This window comes from Anser brachyrhynchus (genome assembly GCF_964034855.1).
Source record: "Anser brachyrhynchus genome assembly, chromosome: 13".
NCBI classification, from domain to species: Eukaryota; Metazoa; Chordata; class Aves; order Anseriformes; family Anatidae; genus Anser; species Anser brachyrhynchus.
In genome coordinates, this window is record NC_137708.1 from 14,251,953 (window position 1) to 14,264,818 (window position 12,866).

Below are 12,866 nucleotides of genomic sequence, written 5' to 3' on the forward strand. Positions count from 1 at the left end.
AAATCAGCTGCCCTGTCCTTTCTACCTGTATGAAAACATGAAACCCTGGCAGGCTGAAGCCAAATTCCCTCAAACTCTCATTCATATGATATGCCTTATTAAATCCAACCCCCAAAAAGCGTTCCCAACAGAAGTGGCCAAAGAACTTCCCCAGTAACTTCAATCCACAGGAGACGTGCTGCCAGACCGAAGCTTATTTGTCTTAAGCTTTAGGAAAAAGGAATGTAAAATAACTCCACGTGAAGCAAGAGCAGCTATTTCAGGTTTCAGAACAGCCCCTCTGTTGAACACAGGCTCTCGAGCTGCACACACTCCTACAGGTATTTCATTTGTCTTATGTTTGCAATTAGGGAGAAAGGAGGACCCTTAACTTTGGCTTGACAGGTCCCTGGATGTCATACAGCTTCGGGAGGGAAAGGAGGAGCCCCGTGTAGCATCTGGAGTCTCTGAGAGAAATCAGAGCTGCGTCCCAGACAGCGTGCAGGAAATCCTCCAGGAGCAAGGTCGCATTCTTCTCTGCACGTGGCCAGGGCAAGATGAAAGGGAGCCGAGAGCTTGTGCTGACGCCTCTGGAGGGGAAACGAGGCTCTGCTCCCTCTGGGACTCCCGGCAGTGCGTGTGAAAGGGTGGGAACGAGCAGGTGAGAGGAAGGGAGGTGAGGCAGGGAATAACAACGTTGGAGTCGCCATCCTGGACCTGGTTGTGTTTGTCTGGTTTAACTCCGTCCATCTGCATGAACTTTGCACTGGTGGAGCAGGGCTGCACAGCTTCCCTGCTTTCACAGAGTTCCTCTTGGGGAGCTGGCAGACCTCAGCCGCTTCCTCACAGCTCGTGCCTCTTCCTCCTTTGCCTAATTAACCATGCTGGCACAGCTCTTGCCTGAATATTTTCTGTTTTTCAACAGTCTTGCCTGGGTGCTTTTAAAACAACAAAGGGAAGTGTGTGTGTGCCTGTTGGTGAGCACAGCTGCAACACCACGTAGGCTCTGCCACACTCACTGGCAAGTGCAAAGAGTCGTACACGTGTGTAATGCTCCTTTCCCATTACCAGGAAGACAATCCTTGCCTTACCTCGTGTCCTTACCTATTTACCCAGCAGGCTGGGACCTCCCTGCACCGCCCTCTTCTTCCCCTGCCCATCTGTGTCCCAGAGGCAGCTATCACTGCTCGGGTACAGGATGAGTGCGGTGAGCTTCCCTACAGAGCCCTGCTGCTGCTGAGCAGAAACCCTCGGAGCTAAACTGTCTTGTCCTCCAAAGGCAGATGTGACTTCAAAATAAAACAGGCTGTAAGGTGCCAGCAGGTGGGCGTTTCACAGACACAAAGTACTCCGTCCTCCTGTATCTCGAGTGAACTTTGAAAGAACTGCTCTGTTTCAGATGGAGAAACCAAAGCAGAAGAGGAAGCACGAGCAATTCTGCCCCATGGCCCATGCCTGAGGCTCAGCTGGGAACTGAACCTGCACTTGCCAAGCCTCAGCTCCATGCATCCTGTGAGCAAGGAGCCTGGAGACACCCTCAACTCTTCAGTGGGTGTAGGAGCTCAGGATTTCCACTTTCCACCACCCCTCTGTTAGTGCTGCCATCAGCCACATCTCCCAGGGGCCTGGAAAGCTGCTCACAAATCATGCTGCTCGGGAGAAGGAAGCAAGCTCACAGATGTGCAGGTGCAAAAAGCTGTTTGCTTTCACAAACCAGTGCGGTTCTGGGTACAGATGGCTGCATGCACAAAGATGACAGGTTCATGATCAAAGGCTATTTTTGAAGACGTGGGCTTATCCGCAATGACATTAGGAAGCAAAGAACTAGAAAGCACACGCCTCTGACCTCAAACAGAAACAAGATCACCAGCTGATAAGTGCTCCACCTAAAGAGCCCTCAGTACTGGGGCATAACTAATAACGGGTTTCTCACTTCAGTGTTATTTTGCTACCTGAAAAGCCTGAAAGCAATGACAGACAGGGAATGGCCTGCTGCAGAAGAGCTCCCTGATCACCTGCACCAATACCGAAGAGGCGAGCAGCAAGGATCCGACCTCTCTGCGAGCACTTTGTGTGCTTGGCACCGCCACGCAGGAAGCACAGCCTGCGCGGAGAGGCCCCGTGAGCGCACACTGCCATCAGCTCCACTTCAACAATTTCAAAGGGCTCCCCCCGCGCCCCCCCCTAACGTGACACTGCAGCACTTCCTGACAGATGTCCAGAGGATCCCGCAGTGACCACAGCATCCTGCTGCTGCTCTTCAGAAAGCAGCCCGGGGCTGCAGCTCACAGCAGTGCAGGGCAGATTTGCTCAGCTCCTGGTGTGCCTCAGATCTCGGAGCTGAGCAATCACAGCTGGAGCTGGTCAGGAGCTTGCTGATGAAACGATTTCTTGCTGGAAAAAAATGTAGATTTGGTGAAAGTCTTTTGGCAGAAATGTACTAGTTGTGATGAAGCGCTAGCTGGAAGACTTCTTAGGTTGGACTTTGTAGTGAAAACAGGATGCTGGGGGAGAGCAGCGCACTGCAGAGTATCCAAGAGGCGTGGAGGTAGCTCAGAACCCCTAGGTATGAGGTATCCTCCTCCAAACCCTTCTCTCCCACGTCAGACAACACTGACCTTATTACTGAGCAGCATCGTGGGCTAGTGACCCAGCCACCACAGACCTACCCTGACATGGGGCTCCGTCAGACTCGGTCCCTGCCACTGAGTGAGATTTCTCCTGGAGGCTGCACCCGGAGAGCCTCCGAGCAGGCATCCAAACCACGAGGCCATGCCAGGCATTCCGCTCTTCTCCACTTTTTTGGACACAGGTGAAGGAAAAAAAGACTGCATTTTCCCTGGTTTCTTCTTTTTTTTTTTCTTCTAAAAACATCTTCCTATTTTCTACCACACGAAGTTTTCTCTCCCTAAGAAAAGCACTCCCTGTGCAGCACTAATCAGATCCAATAACCACCCCAAGATGAAGATGACCACAGGGGCTGGGAGCCTCCCATCTCACTCGAGCAGGTTTACTGTGACAGCTTCCATTTCTCACGAGCCAAACTCCCTGTGAGATGTTGCTCTCAGGTGCAATTTTTATATGCAGGACGTTGAAGAAGGGGATTTCAATATTTTAAAGATTTTATTTAATGCCTCGAGCCAGTTTTTCAAGCCCAAAGGAACAGAAAATAACTGAAACTTGAGCAGACTGACAACGCAGGAGAAATACCGAATCCTTGGCAGGCTGAATTTATCACACTAAATTTCTGGAGATTGAAAGGATTTCTGCGTTACAGTTTGCACCCGCTAATGCTGCGAGAGGCTTCAGTACCTCCATGCTGTGAAAGTTTTTGCTATTTTACAGGCGGAGGGCTGAGGTTCAGAGATGCCCTGGGCACATCCAGCAGCAGCCTCAGCATTACCCAGCTCCGACCTCGTGCAGCAGCAGCAGTGTAGATGAAGCAGAGGACTGGATCCGGGTCTCCCAACCTGCGCCTCAGCAGCAGGAATGCAGCCAGCCTGGTGTTCCTGAAGTGGAAGTAACAGCAGAAAGCCTCACACTCGCCCTGCACCGAGGTCAGAGAGCAGGAACGCTCATGTCCAGCTAAAATGGATTCGCTCAGAGCTTGGGGAAGAGCACCAGGGAAACCCCCTAGGTGGCTGCACCAGCACGCTCACTGTTAGACTCTGAAACCGTCACAACTGCTTTCGTGTTAAGCGACTCAATGTGAAAACAGCACGATCTGTTATCGTTGCTGCTCAGCCCCTCGAGCGAGGGGACAGATTCCCCAGGATGGTGCTGGCTCTCCAGCCTGCAAAGCAGCAGCAAATGAGACCTGAGCAGCTGTGCTTTGTCCCCAGAACCATGCAAGTCCATCACTGGGGATTCCTGAAGCTGAAGCACAAGGCTGTCTTCCATCTAAATTTTGTTTCCAAGCAAGCAGACATTACTGCGTGCTGCATTTTGTTACTTACATACAAAGGAGACTGCGTTATATATAGCAGAAGGGAAGGAAATCTTTCCAAGGTTCCCTTCCTGCAGTTTTTGCTTCAATTGTTTCATCAAGGAAGGGACTGTCACTTGTGTTAACATGACAGCCCACAAGTGACATCTCTGGCCAGCCCTCAAGCACTGCTGGCAGGCCCAGCAAAGCGTGAACACATTCTACAGAGCAGCTTTGGATCGCTTCTGAGTCCCGGACAGGATCTCTCCTGTAAATTCCTTTGTCAAAAAAGAGCACAAAGGTGCTCTGACCCCAGGAATCTGTCTGCGACTCAAACCCGACTTCTTCTCGCTCTCAAAATCCAGCAGCCTCATGTTCGGTGACTGCTATGTCTCTGAGGCAAAGCACATGATGACGTATGTAACTGCAGAGCTATAAGCTAAAATTCCATCAATTTAATGTAGCACTGACTAATCTACCCTCCTCTACCCACAGACAGGAACAACACTTGGAATTCAACTACGCATGCTTATTTTACAAGGTAGCAGCCACAGCCAAACCAGGCTGCTCTGTAAAGGACTGCAGCAGCAGCAAAGTTCAGAAAAGCAGTGTGCCATTCAGAGCAGTCGCTGCTCAGGGCTGGATTCCTACACCATCAGCAGAGACAGCTTGCCTGGACCCGTTCTACGTGACAATGCCCACGCAGATGCTAACTCGCTCCACTGTCTTCCAAAACAAGCAGAAGACACAAAAACTCAGCCAGAGCTTGCTTGTGCTTGTCCAAAATGCTCCATGTATCTGTAGCATGCGCAGACTTGGTCCAGAGGACCTGTTTCTTATTTTAGGCTATGACCCACAGCATCCCAGGAAGACTCTAACATTGTCTTGGTGTTTTGTGCACCACATCCACGCTGCCAGAGTGAGAGAACAAGGAGCTGGCTGTCCGTGAGAACAGATGCATCCGACCAAACATATCCTCACGCTCGAGGACACAGGCACATCCCAGCCCTTCTGGGGCTCAGGCTCATGCAGTGTCAAGGAGGCAAGCTGCTTCGTTACATGCTGCTCTCTGAAACAAAAATCAATGCTTAGCTACTTTGTTGACACCCTGTTCCAGCACAGATACCATCTCATAAATGTGAGCAGTGACAGTGCCAATTAAACCCGTCTCCTTCCCTCATCTGTCAAATGGCAATAAAAAAGTGCTACATTTGCATTTTTAACATGTTCCTGCTTGCTAGTTGTCAGGGTAGATACACTGAGGAACGGCTGGCAAGGAGAGGATGCGCTTCAACAGAAGGGGCAGCACAGAGCTACAGGAAATCTTTTACTTGCTATCTCTGCAAACAGATAATCAACTTGAAATAAGCAGGAAGAGAGTTCTCTTCATTATTTCAGAGCATCAAAATATATAGATGTGCATTCCCTTATTGCTTTGTTGCCACTAGACAGGCACTATTGAAAATCTGGCTGTATTAAGGCCTCTCAGTACTCCAAAAACCATAAACCACTGCTCAGTTACCATAATTTATACCTATGCATCATCTTATAAGCCACCCACATTTTCACAATTCTCTGATTCTTTATTTTCCTTTACGCCTTGATAACATTTTATTTTATTTTTGGTTTTGTACTCACCTCAGTAACATTCATCACTTTGATTGCTGCTAGCTGCCCAGTCTTAACATGGCGACCCTGTTAGGCAAACAGAATACTGTCAGTAAAGCATGTGTGTAAACTATGCACATGGCAGCAAATGTGCATTTAGCTCGTCTGTCAGAGCACAATGTGGAACGAGCTTATGGGTCTCCATCCATCTCCCATGGAAAAGGCATAGCCCACGTGACAGATAACTGGTAATTTTAGACTAAGTGGTTAGTTTTTCAAGACAAAGTTAGGAAAAAGGAGGCAACAGGGAATAAAGCTATTAAAAGAGCAAACTCAATGCTAAGACTGACAAACTATGGTTCAGAAGCATGTGTTTCAGAAAAGCAACCAGGAATCTCGCTGGAAAATTGCACAGCTTCTTGGCATGGTTAGATCAAGTTGCTCAACAGATGCAAAGCACAATGTTTTCTGACAATACCCAACACTCATCTCAAGGACTGTATCAAAAGATTTGTATGAACTGAGGGTTGGCTGCACTTCCTAACTCTTCCCTTCCATCAAAGGTTCAGAAATGGGTTTGAAGCTTTAAGACTGTAATTTTGCTCCTGAAATAGTGGTGCCTGAGAAGCTGGATATTGAAATAACTAACTGACATCAGTTAAGTACGCCATAGGAAATCGGGAAATCAAACATGAAATGCTGTGGTTTGCAGACACAATGATTTGCAGGTGCAATTTACACCTGCGAAATTAAAAGCTAGGTTGATGTCATTTTAAAACCCAGGTCCTATCGTACAAAATTGCAGACGAGCGTTATTTCAACGACTAAGCAATTTTGCATCAAAGAAAAACGATGCCTTGTTCTCAGGCAATGTGTCACAGTCATGTTTTCTTTTACAGAAAACTAAATCCTGCTGAGATTTTGTGTATTTATAAGTGCCCTCCTTCCCTGGAAGCACCCCTGGGACTGCAAAGCTTTTTCTCATGAACTTGAGCACTCGGATTTCTGTATGATTGCAGATGTTGGAGGAAGACGAAGCAGACGCACACCCCCCAAGCCCACACCATGCAGCACCGTGGTGCTGTGCGCCAGCAGGACAGGGACATCGGCATCCATCTCTCCCCAGCTGGCCAGCTTCCCCGGAGCAGCCACGGCCCCGCTGCTGGAGGGCATTGTTTGTGAAGGCTTCCAGGCATTGAATGTCTTGGCAATAGAGCGAGAGAGGGCCTTCCACGAGGCGAGCAATGCCAGACAGGCTGGCACCCTGGTTTAACTCCAGCTCGCACTGCACGAAGCAGCAGAACGACCCGCCGAGCTGGTGGGATGCACTCAGATGTTGTGCAGAGGACAACGTCATGGATTTACTCTGATTTTCATAATTACAGAGAAGCATGGGATGTGTTTCTTTTCTTTACTAAAAAATAAATCACTAGTAGGATACTCAACGCTGAATATTCAGAGTAGGGAAATGGGAAAGGCTTGGTGTTCAGTTTTGATTTCAGGGTGAGACCTGGTCAGATTGTCCCTCTGCACAAAAGCCATGTTGTTTTGCAGCCACGGTTGTTCCCACTGCATGCAAACCTGCTGTTCTCACTCACTTTTGCCTTTATAAATGAGAATGCTGAATCCCAGAAAAAAAAATGGTTTGGAAAATCAGCATTTAGGGGAAAGAAAACAGCGTGTCCTTTTGTTTTGTGGGTCACGAGGCATCTCTGCATGGGATGCACCACTCGACCCTGCTCCCCAGCTCCTAAAAGCTCCCAGGTCTGCAGCCCTGCCGAGGGCCGGGCGGGAGGAGCTCAGCCTGTGCAGAGGGCAGGATCGTGCCCTGCACCTTCTCTCAGGCACACAGCTGCCTCGCACCCAAGTTTCTTTCCCCAGGAAAAACCCATGGGCCCATATCCTGTCGTCCATCTGCAGGGGTTCACCTGAGATAAGCAGCCTCCGACTGGGTAAAGCAGCCTTTACATGGACTCGCATTACATTAACTGCACACAATTCCCACCCTTATCTTCTTCTAGACCCTTTTATTACCCTGGAACAAAACAGAGAGAGGGGCAATGCACAATAGAATCCAAACCTTTTTTGAGAGGACAAAAGGAAACGATCAGAAAGTAAAGGGGCAGCAAAAACTCATTGGTTTGCTCCAATTCTCAACTGGCAACAATTTATTCTCAACAACTGTTATCAAACCTTTTGAAGAGAGCTTTCCGCGGTTCTTGGTTGTATTAAGCTGGACAACCTCATCTTTTCCGCCCCAGAAGCTTGTGCAGGGTCATGCCAAGGGCTGCAGGTTAGCCTCAGGAAAAGGTTATCTAAACCTCATGTAAATTATCTAAAAGGGATTAATTAGTTTAGAAGTGTGTTGAGACCAGGAAAAAAAAAGACTATCTTGGTTACTGCAGCTAAATATTTATCTATAGATAATATATCTACATTTTAATAATGAGATAGTTTTACTGCCATTTTGGAAAATTTATTGTTGATTACAGTTGTGCATATTCCTAAAGTATTCATCGTCACTGTAGAGCAACAGATCTTCTCAAAAGTCTCCGAACCTGCTAGCATATGCCCCAAACAGCGTGTCAGAACTACACAGCACAGACCATCATTTCCACTTACCTCTCACACCACCCTAACACGCACAAATAAGAGGACACCTATGTATGTTCACAGAGGAGAACCACTAATGCTTGTGCAATTGACCGAGCAGGGCAACAGGCTGCACGTTGAGTTGCTTTAAGGCAGAGACCACGACCACCCTGGCAGTCAGAATGAAAATCTCAGGTCCTTTACGCTGCTTCCTCGAACTCTTTCAAGTTCATTTGCCTCAACGTTTCTAAAAGCAGTAAACATCCTGAGCCCAGCCCCGGGGTTCTTGCTAACACACTAGTGGCTACGTAAGGAAAGGTTTCAGGGCCTGGCCCCACTTTTTTGCATTTATCGATAAATCTCAGAGGTTAGGCAGAGTTCATGGGAACTTTTACACACTTGTACTTCTGCTGAAGCCACAAGTTTGAGCATGTTTGAATTGTTTTTAGAAAGGTGGTGCTCTGATTTTTTATTTTGTATGTGTGTGCGTAAGGCTCCCAGCAGCAACTGGCTGTTTTAACTGTTGCCCAGCTGAACGAGATCTACAGATGCACTTACTTCCAGGGACCAGACATAAATGTATGTCTTTTTTGATTTAATCCAGACCGTGAGGAAGAACAAGGGGCACAGCACTCCCAGTCCTCTGAGCAACCTGCAGCAGCTCCTCCTCTGCAGACCATCACCAGGCACCAACCTGCTGTGGTTCAAGACCCAGTGTTGTTTATTTCCAGAAACTTATGCCCAGAAACTGGACTGAGGGCAGCAGGGCTCTGTGGGCCCCTGTTTCACTACTACAAGGTTTCATCTTTCACCCAAATGCTCAGTTTGGGAGCATGTTTCGTCTCTTGAGAGTGCAGCCAAAGCATCCAACAGCCATGTGCAACTCAGCCCTGCTCCCACCCACAATACAGCGTTAAATGCTATCCATCACACACAAAACTCAGACTGGAACGATTCAGAAGTTCAGCGACTTTCTAAAGCTGAAGTTCCTGCCTACATTTTGGTGAGGCAGCCAAGTTGGAAGGAATCCTCCCATTAGCTCCGAGTCCAGCTAAATTCCTCTTCTCCCCCAGAAAATATTTCCACTTAATGTCGGCTGCAATTGCCAGTTAGTCGCTGCAGTAACGTGCTGCAAACCTGGGGCCAGCAGACACGTTTCAGAATCTGCATGCTGGTCATCACAGCCACATTTGCAGGAGATGCTTGTGCCAAAGATCTGTTTCTGATGAGCTCCAACTGCACGTTGTCTCTGCAGGGAGATCTGTGTGGAACGGGATGGATCGCTTGGTGTTATTCCGAGTGAATATGCATTTATCTTCTGAGTTAGATAGATAAAGGCATCATTTATCTATGCCCTCTAGCGAGGGTCAAGACAAACATTATGCAATTTAGAGCAAACAAGAGTATCAGCATTAGCAGTCAAGCTATTAGCTGATAAGGGGGCTTTACTTGAATTAAGTGTATTTACATAAAATTTCATTATGTACAGTACCTTTTCCTCTTGGATCCAAACAAAAAAAATTGCGAGTCCCTGGCTTGGGCCATTATTACAGGTAGAGCCCCGAGGTCCCAGCTCTCGGTGACACAGACCTGAGACCGCCAGGCTGTGGTCACACAGAGCGCTGGGTTTGAGAGCTCCCCTCCCAGACCTACCTTGCTGTGTGGCTGGTTACAAGCTGCCCGTGTGCAGGGTGAGGGCAATATCACACCAAACACCCTCTGCCATCACACGTGTGCGTGCATCACTCACGCTGTTGGTCAAAACATCCGCAGCAGGCTCCAGGGTCACTGGAGTTACACTGCCTGCCCAGTGAACCCAGTGAGCTGGCAGACAGCACAAACATAACCCTTAGGGCCATCTCTGTGTCTTCCAGGTTTGTACTTGAAAGCAAGGCTGTCTGGCTGAGGTGGAAGACTTCAAGGCTGGAGGACTTTCTTACCCAAAGGCATTGACTGCGCGATAACCTCTGCAGCCTGCTGCCAGCTGCTCTGGATGAGCAGGGTGAAGGCTCAGCTGTTGAGCTGCACGTTCCTCCTGAAAGCACACTTCGGCAGGCAGGTTTCCTGTTGAAAACCCACTCAATGAACTCTGAAACCTGAGCCCATCTCGGGCTAACCAACGCGAGGCCTTGCGGTTGCTGGGAGGCTGCCAGCTCGGCTTTTTGCACCCCGGAGAACGGGTCCCCACCCTTCTGCCCCTCTCCCCTCCACCCCTTCCATCCTGTGGGGCAAGGAGAGCCTTTATGAGACTATGTGGCAAACAATGCTCTGCACGGGGAGCCAGGAAACACCACGTCCTATTGCAGGCGACCCCAACAAAGTGATGGTCCGTATGAGGTACCTGCAGGTACGCTGCCCTGTCCAGGCGCAGCCGCCGTCTGGCAGCGCACGGCTGCTCGCACCAGACATCCCGCTGTCCTGGGGGTCTTGGCTGGTGTGAACAAGCAGGCAGGGTTTGTATGTTTGCGGCTGGTTTTTGTTAGTGAATGGTCTGAGGAAGAGCTCAGGGTGCTGAACGCTAGCACTGGATTCCAGAAACGATCCATTTCATTTTAAACACAAACACGTAACCCACAGCAATTCTGAGAGCTGAGTTTAAAAAACAAGAAGCACACAGCAGTCTGTGGCAGATAATTCCCAGTTTCAGAAAGCCTTCTTGTTAACCCCCAGGAAGAAGCCAGGGCAGCAGCCAGGTGGGAACGTGGCTATGGCTTTGATCACAGCTTCATCCTTTCAGTCGTGCAGCCCAGGCTGCCGAAAGCCTACCCTGACCGACACCATAAAGCTTTGGGGGCACTTCTATTGCAAGGTCTCTGGCGTCTTTTGGGGATGTAGACCAAAGAAGTGGAGAGCAACATAAATATTAATATACTGTTAATAGTCGAGACGTGCTCTTCAAGGTTTATCCCCCCTCATAGGCTAGCTCCCACTCCTCTTGCTGAGTCAGTGTGTTCCAAGGAGCCAGGCAAGATTTTATACTTTCGGTATAGGACATCCTGTGGAGCTGGACACTGTCCAGCATGCCCCAGAACTCAGGTTGTAAACCATTAACAGTAAAATCTAACGTGTTTGCTGGTAGACAGATAAAGAATATAAGTTAATTAATAACACTCAGTGCACTTTAAGGCAAAGCACGTTAAATTAATAAATATTAGATACATAGTATGCGCATAGAAATGAAAGCATTCAAAAAAATGAAAATGTAGCACTGCATTCCAAACTAAAAAGGGTATTTTTGCAAACGTCAGCTAATGTATATAGCAAAAATGACTTGAGCTTTCAGTGGAAAGCACGTTCTTTTCCCAGCAAACGCCACTGCCCTATTTCCGTGCAGGTCATTCTGCTCCTTCCATTGCTTCCCTCCCTCCCCAGTTTTATCCCATCCCAGAAGTAGGTAAGTATTTTGCATGCTCACCCAAACTGAAAAATACTGGTTTGATAATTTCTGTATTTTTTTAGTTTTATAAGTTTCAGGGGTAAGATTAAAATAAATAAATAAATAAACACACAAAACCCAACAAAACCCAGGAATTCCTCCCGGTGCTCCTATTTATGTCACACACTTAGAGAAACAAGAAAGAAAACAACAGCACTGGAACTGAGTTCACTGTAGAAGACAACTAAGGCAGCAGTGGTACAGGACTTCCCGTAAACTAAAATAGCAACCTGTTAGCCAGAGAAGAGATCAGAATGTATGATTTTTATCAATCACTTGAAATTCTGCCCAAGCCACACCAGCTAGAGGAGAGGGATGGACAAGAGCCGTTTCAATGGTACAACAGCCTTGAGGAAAAGGACATTTTTTTACTCTTGATGCAAACGACTGTACCACAGCCTTCATGGCCCAAGAGCAACCAGAAATAGTTTTTCTGTCCATTTTTTTTTAAACCTGTGCAGTTCCCGTTTCCTCCCATTGTACCAGTGGCAATGCAGATTGTTTGCTTTCCCTGGTGTTTGTCTGTGTCTGACTGCAGAGCAGTGGGAAAACAAAGTGAAACAAAGGAGGGAATTCCAGCCCTTTCGCAAACATCTATTTGAGTGTCTACGCTTCTGCAGTATCAGTACGTTACTCACTCCATCAGATTACTGGCCTTATGCAAAACACGAACAACTCAAGGCTACTGCGTGCTTGTGTAAGATTGTACCAGAGATGGATCTCTTGGGATTTTGAAATCTGCCCTCAAAGAGGTCGTTCATGTTGAGATTAGCAAGATCAAGCCAAACACTGATCACTTCAGAAAATACCATGCTACTCAAACACAACAGGAGTCTTGTCCACAGCTTATTTGAAACTGGGGGGCAGCAGAACATCTGCTGTCATCTCCTGCTCCTCCATGCCAGGCAGAGGAATCTGGAAGGGACCCTCGCCTGGTTTGTTATTCAGCTAAGAATGCAGACATGATGCTGCAGAAATCCTACTGTCACCTGAAGTTCCCAAACAACATGAAAGGGACACACGGATCTAGAGAGCGATGCTGGGGGCAGTGCAGAGAATGGGAGGGGAGGCACAAAGAGCACGCTGGCCACTTCTCCCCTTTTCCTCGTACTCCACTTACTGGGACATAAAATTTCTGAGCCTAAATTTCAGAATTTACACAACTAGTGGTTCCAACAGCCTTGCCATTCACCGCGGATTAAAACATTCGTGGTGCCTCTTAACATCCATCCAAGCCTGCCTGCTGCCATGTTTCCAGCCTCAGGGACCCATGGCAGGAGGGCAGGGATGCCACCACTCCCAGGGACGCACTGCCGTGTCTCCAGC

At 48.2% G+C, this 12,866-nt stretch overlaps 1 protein-coding gene across 2 annotated transcripts in view; it reads right to left on the reverse strand.

The window, feature by feature from the left end:
* Window positions 1–12,866, reverse strand: part of NRK (Nik related kinase) — a 98,108-nt gene that overhangs the window by 57,707 nt on the left and 27,535 nt on the right. For both annotated transcript variants that reach the window (XM_080553968.1, XM_080553967.1), the window contains exon 3: window positions 5,543–5,599. In XM_080553968.1, the coding sequence (XP_080410094.1) occupies window positions 5,543–5,557 (15 nt within the window). In that variant the 5' untranslated portion in view covers window positions 5,558–5,599. The remainder of the gene's footprint in view (window positions 1–5,542; window positions 5,600–12,866) is intronic.